The following is a 16,451-nucleotide window of genomic DNA, read 5'->3' as shown; positions in this document are numbered from 1 at the left end:
TACTTCGCCGGTTTCATAAGTTAATTGGACTTTTATTTTTCTCCTTTATGATTCTATTCTAGGAGTGTGTCCTGTTCAAAATATCATTTCCAATTTCACTTTTTCTCATCCCTAATATGAAGTAGGGTTGAAAAGGAAGGCAGCACTGATGTGAATTGAGTCCCTTTGTACAATAGCAGAGAAAGGCAAAAATACGACATGTAAATAATCCGGAATTGTTAGCAGGGAAAGAAAAGTTGTAGAAACAATGTTTTCTGTGTTTGTTCATGTTTTCTCAAGCATTTAGATACCCCAAATGCTCCAAATTCTGTTACGAAAATGCCATACTTGAAATGTTCTTCAGTACATTAGCAATTCTTCAGGTAACAAGTTTAGATTAGGAGTACTAATATTATGTACAATATTAGAAATTATTTGGGTTTGGAGAGAGATTTGCCCCATCCCCATTGTGGCTAATAGTTTGGCTTCTGTTTCTCTAAAGTAACAGTAATGTCCAGCACAAGTGGAAGGAGTTATGGTGTGATGATTTATCTGTAATTCTGTTTATTACAGGTAAGTGAGAGGAGTTACTCAAATTTGTTTCTTGCTATATTTAACAACAACAACAAAATTCTACAGAATTTCTCATCGGTTTGGTGATACTAATTTTTCTTAGTGGTATGTGAAATTCAAGTACTTTTTAATGAGTTCAAAGCACTTGTAAATCAAAAGAATGGGGGCTTAAATAAATTTAGCTGTGGTTGCATTTAAGGGCTTAAGGTGAACTTGTTTCAAAATACAAAGTTGGCTAAGAGTCAGCTGGACCCATTTTTGCACAAAATTATTCTCTTGAAATTATTCTCAAGTTTCTTTTCTCTTGGAGCACAAACGTGGGTACTAATGCAAACCAATTCCTGGTACATAATCGTCCCAATTTGTTTGTCAAAATTTATATCAGTCACAGGCTGTAGTTTAACTCCAGAAGTATTTAGAGTTTGAAATACCAACTGTCACTGAAATGTCAAGTGGGTTCAAATTGCTTTTCCTTTACACAAAATATTTTGTGGGCAAGCACTTTGCCGTTAACTCCTTTGAAATGTGCGTATACCGATTTCAAAACTAGTGCACTTTTTAGATGATGTTGGGTAGTTAGAGGTAGCCAAATTTTCTTCTTGGCTTTATATTTTATGCTAATCAAGCGATACAGAAAGTAAAGCTCTTAATTATACATTTTTATCAGTCCATATAGCCAGCTATTTTTATTCGTCTGGAAAGCATCCAAATTTTTTGATACTTCAAATGATGTTGCATTAGAAAAAGCGTGGTAGGCTGGTATGCTTTTTCAGGTACGTTTTCGGATCAGATAAACACAAGCTTTACAATATTCTGTGGAATTAACGTAATTAATTTTCTGATCTGTTTTGATCTTAACTACTTAAGGATACTGCATTATTCCTAAGAACATAGTATAAAACATCTTTGAAGGACGCGTACGTTATGAAAGGGGCAATTTGATTTTGTAGCTGAGCTGAAGTTCTGCTCGGTACCTGGAGGAGGCTCTCTCAATCCCCAGCGTGAGATACACGGTGTTTTCCTGCAGTTACTCTGCTTATTCCTTTGGTACAAAATTAGTTTTTTGAGAACGGATAGATGAATCTTCTACTGTCATTTAAACTTAATTAAAACTCCATACCACTAAGGAAGTTGTGCCATATTTTCCCTATATTCAGAATGAACAGTCTACTTTTAACAGCTATTTCTAAACAAACTTTCTATGGAGCTGAATTAATTAAGTCCTAGGAACAGATTATATTAGGGGAAATTAAGCTCTAAGTAAGCAAACCATTAACAATTATGATACTAAACTGCCTGCGACACAGATTGGTCAGGTTTAATAGCATAAAGTGTTTTCAGCTTGTGAGAAGTAAATTGCAGAAACCAACCTAGGCTTTTTTTTTTTAATCCGTGTATGAGGTACAGATCCTCAGTTGGTCTTTGCAAGAGAAGAGCTCCAACAGGTAGGCAAAAGAACCACCACTGGTAAAGCATTTATAGTGCTTCTGTGTGGAACAAACCCAGATTTTCCTTCTCTATTTCCTACACTTCTATTATCAGAAAATGAGAAGCCCTTCTCCTGTAACAGTTTAGAGATGAGGTTGCAGTCTCGTTAATCTTTCATAGAATCTGTCCTTATTTAAAATTAGCAGATACTTGTTTCTTCTTCACATTCTAATTGGAGCAAACTTTGGTTTCCATCACAGAAACTGGTCCTAATGATCGTCTCCAGAGGACTGACCTGCTGATGATTTCTTTGTGCTTTTAATTTTCTTTTTCTGCAAAAGGCTTTTTAAATAGAAGCTATTGATACATAATAAGGTCTGTGATTTGAAATGCGTCTTTTATAGTTGGTCAGCATCATAGTTATTCTCAGCCCATATTTCTATATACTGGATATATTACATGTTTGTATTTTGGGATGTGATATTTTAGTAAGAAAAATCTTTGCCTTAACTGCCAGAATAGTTATGTGAATATAAAACCACCTCAGTTATTACCATGCACTGGGTTTTAAAATAAAAAGTGAAATCATGCTCACTCTCTTTGTCTCGTCAGAAAGCTATTGGGGAGCACTTTATAAGGAGAAAATCAGCAAGAAACTATGTGTTTTCTTGTCTTTTGTAGGCAATAATACTGAGGTCGCAAGCATCTGGTCTGCAGGTTTTGAATTAGCTTTCCAGCGAAACAGAAGTTATGCGCTGTAAAGGAGCTTTCAACTTAAGAGCATTTCAGTATATTAATAAGAAAATTATTTTGGTCAGCTTCTATACCAAGTTACAATGGATATTTAAAGCAAATATGATAATAGGTGTTCTTGAGCAACAGAAATCCAAGCAATAACTCCTTTTGCATATATTCATGATTTTTGGAATGTGACTATTGCTGGGAGGAGAGGTTTATATTTATGCTAATGGTACCGTAACATGTAGTTTATTAAGGAAAAAACCCAACGCATGACGCCTGAAGTGAATGTAATATCCATGGAAAGCTTTTGTAACAGAAGTGCAGATTTCAGTTTAGTTTTGAAATAAATTCAGTTACTTCATGAAAGAGTTAATATCCTGTTGTGGTGCTGAGATTGATGGTCAGAGGAAATAGGAGGTACCTGGAAAGAGCTTCAATTCCTAATATTGCAAAGTTGCCTTTCTGTTGGCTTGCCTCCTCTCTGCTTTGTTATTTTTAACCAGGCTCCCTAATCTTTCCTTTTGCCTTTAACCACCTCCCGATTTCCTGTTCGCTTCTTCCCTCTGGTTTTTGTCCAAAATATTCGCTTGTTTTTCACTTTTCTTTGCAGTGTGAGTGGATTGCAGGAAAGTGAGTTAAGATGAATGCCATAGCTGTTTTTACAGTATCTATTCTCTTCTGTGTTTCATGCCTTTTTGCTGCTCTTGGTGTAAGTTACTTACTCAAGGCGATTTTGCTGTACGAATATCGTTTGAATAGGAGCATGCATTTTGAACTTTTAAATGTTGTACTGTGGGTTGCTGTCTATACAATAATTAAAGACGCTCTATTTTTAGCTCCATGAAACTTCTGTGTTCTCATTTTTTGAACTAGTGTTTTCTCCAAGGTAGTTGATGTGCGCTGAAGACTATTCCTTGAACATTGTTGGGAAAGAGAGATGTTACTTGTTTAGGTTCATTTTTGGGATATATGATTTCAAAATAATGTGAAGTTATAGTTTGTTTTCTTTTCCCTCAGAATATTTCAGTGCTTTTTCATAACAGTGTTCAGAAACGTTAATTGAATCAAGTAAAGATGTATTTCATTGTAATTTTTTGATCCCAGCAACAATGCATCTTAAATATGAATTTTCTTTACAGTAAGTAATAGAAAGCATTTGCTTTTCTTTTGCAGATTGCATTCTCACAACACAGCAACTTTATGGACCTGGTACAGTTCTTTGTGACATTTTTCAGGTACTTTTCATTTAAGATGGCTAAATGTTTCTTCTTTAGGAAAGATATTGGGGGTTTGTTTTCCAGTATAGTGTTTGGGGGTTTTGTTATTGTTGGTTTTTTGTTTTTTTTTTTAATTAAACATCCTGCTTATGTCACAGCCTAGAAAATGGAAATTCCTACTATGTTTAAAGTATTTAATTAGGAAATATGTTAAGAAAATTTTCTGCCTATCTTTGCAGATGCATCTTGTCCTGTGCATGCAGGGAAAGGGAGGTTAGAGGAGGGGGTGAAGGCTTTTTGAAATGGAGAAGTTACTTTTACAGTGGTATAGAAAGTATCTTTTCAGTTACCACATCATACAAATAATGTATGACTGAGAAAAATTGCAGATATTCACACATCATCAGGCACAAATCATAAATTAAGGAAGTGATTTTGCAAAGAGTTAAGCATGGACTAATTTCAAACTCTTTAGGTAGCACCTTTTGATTTTAAACAGCTCTGAAAATACGTCAAGTTAAATAGAACCATATGTTTCAACACAATTGAAGCCAAATACTTCTCTGTCCTTCATGAACTGCTTGGTAAAGTTCATTTCTTAGTGTGAAGCAAACTGATGATTCCCTAGGAGTTGGAACCAACAGAAGCAATTTCAATACTCGTTTCTTCTTCCATTCTCCAAAAAAGTAGAGCCCTAACAAAGAAGTTAAATGTCTCCCAAAGCATAGCAGGCCATCTCTTTAAGTTTCAAAATCTAATGTCTTAGCCTCTATTTTAGGAACTGTTAATACACCATAAATATAAAGCAATACTTGATCAATAAGGAGAACTCCCACAGGCGGGGTATATGTCTCTTTACTCCAGATCTTACCACCTGTTTTAAAGTAGGCAATATTATGCCCGTTTTGAAATGAACAGTGGGAATAATATCTTGCTTTAGATTCCATGCTAAATTTAATTAAAGCAAGGAGCTCCAGATGGGTCCTTCAGACAAGTGGTTTATATCAATTTTTTTTTTAGTATGTAGCTTTTACAGAGTGGAGTGTGCTTTAATACAGTCCCAGGTAAACAGGCTTGAACTCGCTAAATAACCTTGCTTCCATGGATACGGAGTAAGTGCTTATATCTGGGCCAGACTTATGCATTTGTTCTGCTGAATCCATCACAGTCAAGGTCTTCCCTAAAAATCTTTGTGGCAGGGTAATTACTTACAAGGAGAACGAATAGGGAAGCAGTTGGTTCCTTCGTTCCTTTTTAATGGCATAAGATCAATCTGCACTTTAAAAACTATCCATTAATTCTTTACAGACCCAGCTCCACCTGCATATGAGAGTTTGAAACTCTTCAATATGAGTGATTCTTCCAGTTCCATTGTTGGAAGAGAATCACAGTTTGAAGCAGAAGATATGTGTGTTATAGATCTCAATGAGCACAGGGAGCTGAAAAGAACATGTCCAAAAGTTAGACAGATTGAAGATAGTCACCAGTGATTTTCCTTCCCTCCCTCACTGCTATCACATGGATCTCCTTGAGAAGTAATGTTGCAATATTATTTAACATCCTAACATGCCAGTGGAATAAGAACGTGTGTATTTGGGAGAAGGCAGGTTATTGGTGTTTTCCAGCCACGCGTTTATAATGCATTAAAAATTCTTCAATTCTTTAACTGTAACTGTTGCTAAGTTCCTCTCCCAGTATTTTATTTTACAGTCACTATAACTCGCTAAATAACCAGTGTATTAGAACAGCATGATTCATCTTTGCTGTTTGTAGGGGGAACTATTGAAACACTTGCATTTTTAGTGCTCTAGGGTGCATTTCATAATTACAGTTGAATCCAAGTTAGACTATAAATAAGTAATATCTGATAGCCCCCTGTGATGTTAATGAGACAGAGTTGGCTGAAAATGTGCATGCTAAGCAGAGGCAATGAAAATGCTTTCTGCAAAGCCTAAAGACAGTTGGTAAAACCACCTTTGAGATGTAGGCCACCTCTAAGTCAAAACCTGGGATACGTCGCAATTCTTTGAGCGTAACGGACACAAAAAGAGACTTTGTTCTGGAAAATGGATGTTTAGAATGACTTTCTCGTATCGCATTCAACGGTCTTGCTTCATTTTGCCATCCTGTGGGAAATTTTGGAAAATCTTCTGTGCTGGTGATGGTGTAGCACATTTCCATCTTCTAGAAGTTACTCTTTCCGCTTCCTTGTAGCCTCATCGTAAACATGCTCTTCTGCCGTGCTACTGGAAGAAACAGCTGTGCCTAGAGCTGCATGGGGAACCATCCAGGGAAACGGGGTTTAGATTCTCCGTTTCTTTGCTGACATTTGTGATGAGATAGGTCAAGTAAGTCCCTCCAACGGGCACTGGGGTGTAGGCTGGATTGCCAGACTCCAGTGCTGCTTAATTGATGGCGTATCCCAGGCGCTGGCCGGGCTGATTCTCTGTGAGGCACACAAAGTTACGGAGAAGCCAGGAACCTGGCCATGCATTTAAACAACATCAGCCACTGTGGAGCAGGACAAAATGTGACTGCTGGATTTGATTTCCATTTCATTTAAGAGCTGGGCTACTTTGGGTGAGAAGGGCTGTGCCTCACATTTAGGGGTGCTGTTAGGCTCTTGGAGCTCCTTCTGGAGTCGGTGTTCGGCACAAAGTCCGGTGTGTGGCTGTATGTTTCCATTATTTTACTTTGCAACACATTAACATTTTATTTTAAGCGAAGAAAATGTCAGTGGATAAATGTTGGGTAGAACGGTGAAGTTACGGGGTCTTTAATATTGCATTATAATTGGAGCCGCAGGAGAAATGATATTCTAACCGTTGTTAACCTTCGCAAAGCTAAATGAATTGCAAGCAAACTGTGTTTTTTCTGTTTCCGCCTCTGCTTTTCATAACATAGCTCTTTAATTTACAAATCTTGCTGTCGTCTTTCAGCGGATAGTTGGAGCTATTTTGACAGTCTCTAGTAAACATTTTTATTAGTATCTGTGCTTCCTTGTCTTCCAAAAAAATCTATGTATGCCCCCACACCTATCTATAATACATATTTCTCACCAGTGTACTTTTGTATACAGAAGATGTGAAAATATTTATCATTTTGAATATTTGGCCTTCTAAACTCATACTGCTCACCAATGATCCTTTTTCTTCCCCCTTTTTTTTTTTTTAAAGTGCATCTGTATTTCTTCTGTGCTTCTCTGCTTTATTGGCCAGTTCTGTAGAGATTTTATAAGAGGATTATTAAGAACAGTTTGAATGAAATAAGGATGTGTAAGCACCAGAAGAAACAGCAGAACAAGAGTTGAAAGCATGGCTTGTACTCTAACTGGTGACGCAGTTGGCTGTAAAGCAGTCGAGGATCATGCTGGTAACCCTGCAACTTGTCAGGAGAAGACCTCTTGCTCCAAAATTAGGAGGGTGGCAGCAAGGTGACAGCATGTCACAGCTGCCATTCCTTTTCCTAGTGTAGCAGCCCTTAGAAACTCAAAATGAGGAGATGGAGGTATTGACCAACAGACTTGCCTAGAATACCCGAAGTGTGAAGTGAACAAAACTGAAGCCAAAGGGTCCTGCCAAAGAAGCTGTTGAGCCCTACAGGGTATAAAAAAAAACTATAAACCCTATAAACCAGGTTTGCTGTCTCCAGGAAAAGAAGCCAGGAGATGTGGCGAGGACCCGACAGCCAGCATCCCTTGTCCTCTCTGTGGGACACAAGTGATGTTGGCCAGACCAGCTGGCCAATACGTTTGGCATTTGTGGGTGTGAGAGTGTGAATGGGTGTAATCAATTTTCCTCTGAGGTTTTGTTAAATATAATCACCTTCAGCCTGGACAAGAGAAGGCTCTGGGGAGACGTTATTGTGGCCTTTCAGTACTTAAAGGGAACTTGTAGAAAGATGGGGACAGACTTTTTAGTAGAGCCTGTTGCGCTAGGACAAGGGGTAATGGTTTTAAACTGAAAGAGGGGAGATTCAGAGAAGATATAAGGAAGAAATTTTTTACAATGAGAGTGGTGAAACACTGGCACAGGTTTCTCAGAGAGGTGGTAGATGCCCCATCCCTGGAAACATTCAAGGTCAGGTTGGACGGGGCTCTGAGCAACCTGATCTGGTTGAAGATGTCCCTGCTCATTGCAGGGGGTTGGACGAGATGACCTTTAAAGGTCCCTTCCAACCCAAACCATGCTCTGACTCTATTCTATGGTCTCATCCTGAGCTTTGTTGGCAAACATTGATTTGCCATAGACTTCTGATGTCTTCTACTGCACTTCAGTTCTGTGTCCTCACATGCACAGGTCACCCCATTTCTTGGCTGCTGTATGTCTCATCTTTCATATCTGCTCTTGAAACATCCTTCTAGGGGGGTTCAACGCTGACTCGATCTAGTCCCATCGTAGTCTTACAAGGGTTGTTAGAGAAATGGGTGTATTTCGCGAATGGAGCAGAAGTTGTGAGTTTTGTGTTTTCAGACCTCTACTAAGGTCTGAATATCAAATAGTGTAATTTTACTTTGGTGCAAATAATTGGACTTGTTCCTCAGAAAAACTTCAGAGGGAGTGGTATTTGTCTCCGTACAACACTCAGGCAGATGGTTTAATGTGCTGTATATTGTTTTTCCTGGCTGTAAACATTTGCCCAGTGTTTTCAATAAGTGGGAATGGCCTGTTGCAATAATTCAAATCTGGAGTTGTGCTGCAAATATTTTATTTACTTTTTTGTGCTTATTAAATAATTTCTTACTGCAGCAGAAATGGCATTACTAAATATGTGCCTAAAGTACAGTCTGAATAACTTTTTTTTTTTTTTTTTTTTTGAGAAAAAGGAAGAGCTTGGGAATATCTTTACATAAACTTCTTCATCTTGTTAGAAATAAACAGTTCAGCATCCAGGACTTCCTTCTTTCCATGTTGTCCTCATCACTCTCTACTTTGTCCTCCACAATGGTCACGTGTGGACCAGAGCGGTGAGGCCATTTGGTTTCTCCTCCGTTAATTAGTCCCATCGTTATCTGTGCCCATTCATGCTTTTGGCCTCTAAAGTCTCCTATGACAACGTAGTGGTTTGGGCTGTGATACAAACACTTTGGGTTTTTAAACTTTTATTGAGTGGGACTTAGTTTATAGCTTTGACACCTTAATTTAGGTTTCTGTGTGTGTTGTGTTGAAGCTCTTCTAGTCAGTGCAGATGATGGACACCAAAGAGCAGTTCAGTTACCAGACATAGGTATCCACTTTAGGGTGAGCCACGTAGCTCTCCATGGACTGTAATTCATTTGGGTATTTCTCATGAGTTGACCTGACAAGAGGACCAGGTTAGTGCAGAGACTACAGAGGAGGAGAACTGAGAATGGAAGGAGCCTACAGGGCCAATGCCATGCTTGGTCCCCAGTCCCACTCGTAGCTACAGCCTGCTCAGACGTCCCTGCCTTCAGAGTAACTTGTTCTCATGCCTGAAAATAGTATGAGGGAAAAACCTTCAAAACGCAGGTCAAAATAACACTGATTTCCATTCCAGTTTCATCATGTGTCTCGTGATTTTTGGTGTGTTTACTTAAAGCTCCGTCTTGTAGACCTGCAAGATGACTTTTTCCCTTTATTTAGTGTTACCCCCTTTGTGATAGCATAGAAGGACTTGCAAATCTAAACCCTAAAAAGCAAAACAAAACCAAAAACAAACTCCAAAACAAAAACAAAACCCCAGACAAATATGTTAATACCTGCTTTCCCAAAAGACCTCAAATCTCTCTTTAGACTGATCTTGTGTTTATGGAAGCTGCCACAATTTTACAGGGCATCAGATTGGTTATGCTAGCAAATCAGTAGATTTTTAAAACAGACACAAAAATAGTATCACCTGCAACAAATAAGGTGGGTTGTGGCTTGTTAAACCTTGGTGCCATCTTCAGCAGAAAGATAAGGTCATTAATCTGTAGATCAGATCTGTTGGTTTGCTGTTGGCGGCAGATAGCTGTTTGGCAAAGGCCAACTGTGCAGACCCTGTGCGCTCCTTCAGCATTATGTACTTGTTCCAATTATTTTGAGCTTTAATGCATCGAGTACTTAAAAATGTGTCCTATAACTCTCCAGCATATTAAAATTTACTTCTAAATAGCACTTAAATAGCCTCCAATTCATCAAAATAATTTGGGATGTGTTTCTAGTAATCATTGCAGTGCTTTCTGAAATTATTAAGTGACCTATATACGTTAAAGCATATTAGTATTGAAGCTGCTGTATATTTTGGCATTTAAAACTGCCATTTTTTACTAGCAATTCTGATGTTGGTAAACACTGTAGGAGAGTTTAATAATTGGGCCATAATATGCCAGATGGATTTTCTTCTCTCCTCATGAGAATGCATCGTATCAAAGCACTGATGAAGTTTTCCAGCCATTTAAAAATGAAAGTGTACTTGTTTGAAGAGCTTTAAGGATACCTGGAGTGGAGAGAATATCCTCTCTGCTACAAAAAGGAGCTTAGAGTACAGAATAAAATCAGACAGGGTGTTTAAGTTCAGATTTTTGTGTCAGGGTGGGAATACCCCGTGGCATAAAGAGCGCTGAAGGCTTATCAACAAATGATTAATGCATGTGTTGAGGCCAACTGAGGGGAGATTATGTATAACCATGTTGCTCATTTACTGTACTTAAATAATCTAATAAATAATTAAGAATTATTTAATTGAGCTATTTATCAAATAGAGTATTGTCCATAAAATGTAAATGTAACTTCTCCTTTTATTGCAATATTTATGCTGCATGAGCATAAACTTTTATAGCTCGTATAGGCCAATGAAAGCTGCATTTGGTGGAACCTGACCCAAATGAGGAGTCATGTTCAAATTTCCATGGGATGAAAAAATCTCCAGGGGTGTTAGATGTCTCTAGATGGCTCTTTTTCCTTCCAGTCTGGTTTCACATCTGAGTTTTCTGGTTTCCTCTTTTCCTATTGGAAAAATTGAACTGCTCTCAAACTGGGCTCATTACTGGCCTTAGGCAAACAGAAATCCAACAGCTGATAGTTCAGATACAGCTATTGGATGTGCTGCTTCTCCTGTACGGGACATTTGCAGGACTGCATACGGACTATGCTGGGATGTTACGAGCCCAGGAACATTTCTGTCCCCTTTACCTTCTTTTCAGAGAGACAGATGAGGAGAAACGATACAAAAGCGTTGTTTGAGATGGGAGGAGGTGTAGGGAGAAGACTTGAATGAACAGTGGATTTCAGGGATGAAGGAGGCTCTTGGTAGGCTATTATTTTTGGAGGAGAAAGAAACAGAAGGAGAAGGTAAAGCAAGTCCTGCAGCGAAGGTTTCTTTTTAAAGCCATTTGGAAATGGGTGGATATTTGTAGCTGGCAGAGCGAGCACTGAGGCTGTTCGGGAGAAAGCAGGGCAGAGCACGGCGTTTGGCTAGGACTCTGCCAACTGTAGACTTTCACTCCAAAGCATTTCCAACACAGCTCTCCTTCCATGCAGCTGGCTGTTTCCGCTGCTTCCATATTTACACAGTTGCTTTCCAGGAGAAGATATGGGGGGAAAAAAGCTGCTTTAAAGCTACTGAGGTGAAGGCAGGTCTTTTTAACTTTTTTCAGGATGGTTTAGGCTGAGTATACCCAGCAGATAGATCTTGACGTCGCGCTACCCCTGGGGCTCTTCCAGCGAGTGATGGACTGCAGCCCAGCAAGCAGGCGCTGCCTTTTATTCCTCCCCGAGTACTGCCAAGGGGAGGTAGTGCAAGGGGGAAAATATATTTCCTTAGTGGCTTTATAGCTTTTGTGGGTATTTGCTGCCTCCTTGTGACGGTACAAAGATGTATGGTGCTGTTCCTTTGAAATACAGGGTACTGTGGTGAGCGTTTTAGAAGGCGTTTTTATTAGTCTTTAATGGCTAATTCCTCTCTGTGCTTTCTTCAGAACGTCTTGGCTGTGGTGCCAGAAGTGAGGCACGAAAGAGAAACCTGTGAAAGACTCTGGCACATACAATCTTGTGCAATGTTGCATTTCGAAAAGGGGATTTAACATAAGGATAAAGGTGATCCTCTTAGTTCTCCACTCTAGCATTCTTCTCCAAGGGAGTAAATGACTATGTAGGGAGACGCTGTGTTCAAATCAACCGAAAATAAGTACTCCATATCTGACATTTACAACTCGCTGAGGTCACATTTTTCCTAAAAAAGAGCCATCCTCATAGGAGTTCAGCATGTTTTGACGTGTATCTTCAGTTCGGTGTGTATGTTCCTGGTGCTGTCTGCTAGATACATGTGAATGGAGCCCCTATGTCTTGTAAGTCACCTACAGAAAGGTGGAGATCTCATTCACTTTGCGGGTTGTGCATGGCACAAAGCAGCTTCGTCTGTATACTTGACCTCCTGAGAAGCTCCTCCTGAAGGTAAATCTCTCTGAAATGGGTCTTTATAACACAAAGGTGCTGGAGATTGACAAAGCATCTGGCCCTTTCCCTCTGCCCTTTGGACTTCCATCTCCTTTCCGCAAATAAAGGGGTATTGAGGAGGTAGACTCAGATACGCCATGGCAGTAGCTGTTGCCCATAAGCGGCATCTAAAATGCTTTATCCTGAGATGAAACTTCTCGCTGGAGTCACGACGTGAACACGATTGCCTGACAGGCGTCGCGCTTTGGCAGCCTGTCCTGGGGACTCCTGCAGATGTTTTGAATATTGTTGTTTTCACGGTCAAATTAAATGTGGAGCCAGGAACAGTTTTCCCTGCTGCCTTGCAGATTTTGTTTTTATTTCCACCCTCCATTTGTATATTGATGTTAAAACGTTACTGAAAACAAAGCAGACCAAAGATTTAGCTCGTGGTCTTAGCTGTGCTGCTTTTGCATGGATACATTTTGGATATTTGCTCTTCAGGGAGCACTGTCCTCTTTGGGCCTCAGAGATAAAGCAAACGTTGCATTTTAGAAAAACTTTATTCGAAAACTTTAGTTTCTTTGAGGAAAAGGGAGCTTAAAAGAAGAAGAAAGCTTACCAAAGCCATTGAATTAAGTGTGGTGGCATTCATGCCATGGGGAGCTACCAGGACTCCCAAGACAAATGTGGGTACTCAAAAATTTTGCTCGTCCATCATTCACTTGAGCTTGTTCAAGTGTGGCAAAAGTGAAAATCCATCTAGTCCAAACGTGACCTTGTCCAGGAGAGAAATACTGTTTCCAGGTAGTACGGATAGTCTGCTGTTGCACTTAACACAGTGGCAGGGAGCTTCGGGAAAGAAAGGGAAAGCTGAAGGTATAAAATCCTCAATTACCAATAACGCGTGTTAGCTTCTGCCGTGGTTTAGCCCCAGTTGGCAACCAAGCACCACCCAGCCGCTCGCTCACCCTTCTCCCCCCCACGCTGGGATGGGGGAGAGAATCGGAAGAGCAAAAGTAAGAAAATACTTGTGTGTTGAGATAAGAACAGTTTAATAATTGAAATAAGGAAAATAATAATAAATTGTAATGAAAAGGAAAATGACAAAAGAGAGAGAGGGGAACAAAACCCAAGGAAAAAAACAGTGATGCAACCGCTCACCACCCGTCAACTGATGCCCAGCCAGTCCCCAAGCAGCGATCGCTGCTCCCGGCCAACTCCCCCCAGTTTATATACTGGGCATGACATCGTATGGCATGGAATAGCCCTTTGGCCAGTGTGGCTGTGCCCCCTCCCAGCTTCTTGTGCGCCCGGCAGAGCATGGGAAGCTGAAAAGTCCTTGTCTAGTGCAAGCATTACTGAGCAACAACCAGAACGTCAGTGTGTTATCACATTATTCTCATACTAAATCCAAAACACAGCACTATACCAGCTACTAGGAAGAAAATTAACCCTATCCAGCCAGAACCAGGACAGTATCTACCCCTTATTCTGTCCCATCTACGTCATGCCCAGGTCCTACCCTTTCCAATACATCCCAATTAATCACCACCACTTTTCCCTGTCTTCTGATATAAACACACAGCTATCATTCCCTTGGTCTGTGGGCCATCCCTCTAAAATGTCTGCTGAGTTCATTTAGTCCATGACTTTGGGCTCCATCTGTCATAACAGTCCTTCAGGGCAGGCGAGATGGTGTTGGATTGTTGCATGCTGAAGCCAGTTCTGGTTCCATCACCACTACACTTTGCTCGGTTTCATCAAAGTTCATTCTTTATTAATCTGGGTGATTCTTACTGTAATACCATTGATATGGTATCTAGCAACCATAAAGTGATGACATACAGTATTATATAGCAATTAACATCATACCATTCAGTTCATTGGGTCTTTTCACCTAAAATCAAATCCCCTTGAGGTACACATCGGAATTCCCCATCCTCCCGCATCAGCCACCAAGTGCACCCAGGTCCTTGAGCAAAAGCAATCCCACGAATGGGTTTGCTTTTGCCTGAGGCAGGAGTAATGCAGACTGTGTTCCCCAGCATCTTTTTTATGTGCACTACAGGGACTTTATCCCCCTCCACAAGATGTAAAAGTTTTGGTTGGGCAGGGCCAGCTCGATTGGCAGATCCCCTAGTGTTGACTAACCAGGTGGCCTTTGCTAAATGTGTATCCCAGTGTTTGAATGTCCCAGTACCACCCAGTGCTCGCAGTGGACTCTTTAACAGCCCATTGTATCATTCAATTTTCCCAGAGGCTGGTGCACGATAGGGGATGCGATACACCCACTCAATGCCGTGCTCTTTGGCCCAGGTGTCTATGAGGCTGTTTTGGAAATGAGTCCCGTTGTCTGACTCAGTTCTTTCTGGGGTGCCATGTCGCCATAGGACTTGCTTTTCAAGGCCCAGGACAGTGTTCCGGGCGGTGGCATGGGGCACAGGATATGTTTCCAGGCATCCGGTGGTTGCTTCCACCATTGTAAGCGCATGGCGCTTGCCTTGGCGGGTTTGTGGCAGTGTGATATAATCGATCTGCCAGGCCTCCCCATATTGATATTTCAGCCTTCACGCTCCGTACCACAGAGGCTTTAACCGCTTGGCTTGTTTAATTGCAGCGCATGTTTCACACTCATGGATAACCTGTGCAATAGTGTCCATGGTCAAGTCCACCCCTCGATCACAAGCCCATCTATATGTTGCATCTCTTCCTTAATGACCTGAGGTGTCATGGGCCCACTGAGCTATAAATAACTCACCCTTATGTTGCCAGTCCAGATCCACATGAGCCACTTCAATCTGAGCAGCCTGATCCACCTGCAGGTTGTTTTGATGTTCTTCAGTGGCCCGACTCTTGGGTACGTGAGTGAGCATCTACGTGGCGTACTTTTACAACCAGGTTCTCAACCCGGGCACCAATATTTTGCCACAGCACGGCAGCCCAGATGGATTTGCCCCTGTGCTGCCAGTTGCTCTGCTTCCATTGCTGTAACCACCCCCATGGGGCATTTGCCACCATCCATGAATCAGTATAGAGATAGAGCGCTGGCCACTTTTCTCATTCAGCAATGTCTAAAGCCAACTGGATGGTCTTTAGTTCTGCAAATTGACTCGATTCACCATCTCCCTCAGCAGTTTCTGTAACTTGTCGTATAGGACTCCATACAGCAGCTTTCCATCTCCGATGTTTTCCTACAATACAACAGCACCCATCAGTGAACAGGGCGTATTGCTTCTCATTTTCTGGTAGTTTACTGTACAGTGGGGCCTCCTCAGCACATGTTACTTCCTCCTCTGGTGATATTCCAAAATCTTTGCCTTCTGGCCAGTCCATGATCACTTCCAAGATTCCTGGGCAATTGGGGTTTCCTATTCGAGCCCATTGTGTGCGACCTGCTTAGTCCACGTAGCATCAGTTGCATGATGTGTAGAGGGGACCCTCCCTTTGAACATCCAGCCCAGCACCGGCAGTCGAGGTGCCGGGAGGAGCTGTGCTTCTGTACCAACCACTTCCAAAGCAACTCGAACCCCTTCATATGCTGCCAATATCTCTTTTTCAGTTGGAGTATAGCGGGCCTCGGATCCTCTGTATCCATGACTCCAAAACCCTTGGAGTCAACCTCGAGTCTCCCCTGGTGCTTTCTGCCAGAGGCTCCAGGTAGGGCCATTCTCCCCGGCTGCAGTGTAGAGCACATTTTTTACATCTGGCCCTGCCCAGACTGATCTAATGGCTACTGCATGAACTAGCTCCCGTTTAATTTGTTCAAAGGCTTGTCATTCCTCAGGGCCCCATTTCAAATCATTCTTCTTCCGGGTCACTTGGTAGAGAGGGCTTACGATCAGACTGTAATTTGGAATATGCATTCTCCAAAAACCCAGAACGCCTAAGAAAGCTTGTGTTTCCTTTTTGCTAGTTGGTGGAGACATGGCTGTTATTTTGTTAATCACATCCATTGGGATCTGATGACGTCCATCTTGCCATTTTATTTCTAAAAGCTGGACCTCCTGTGCAGGTCCCTTGACCTTACTTTGTTTTATGGCAAAGCCAGCTTTCAGGAGGATTTGGACTATTTTCTTCCCTTTGTCAAAAACAACTTCTGCTGTATGGCCCCACACAATAACGTCATCAATGTATT

The 16,451-nt window shown here is 41.0% G+C and overlaps 1 protein-coding gene across 1 annotated transcript in view; it reads left to right on the top strand.

The window, feature by feature from the left end:
- ATRN (attractin) overlaps positions 1–16,451 on the top strand; it is a 160,772-nt gene that overhangs the window by 109,724 nt on the left and 34,597 nt on the right. The window contains exon 25 of the mRNA XM_072861201.1: positions 3,895–3,956. Within this exon, the coding sequence (XP_072717302.1) occupies positions 3,895–3,956 (62 nt within the window). The remainder of the gene's footprint in view (positions 1–3,894; positions 3,957–16,451) is intronic.

The sequence above is a fragment of the Ciconia boyciana genome, chromosome 5 (genome assembly GCF_034638445.1).
Source record: "Ciconia boyciana chromosome 5, ASM3463844v1, whole genome shotgun sequence".
In the NCBI taxonomy this organism is placed as follows: domain Eukaryota; kingdom Metazoa; phylum Chordata; class Aves; order Ciconiiformes; family Ciconiidae; genus Ciconia; species Ciconia boyciana.
The sequence above is the reverse complement of the archived record's forward strand: the minus strand, read 5'-3'. Positions and strand labels throughout refer to the sequence as shown.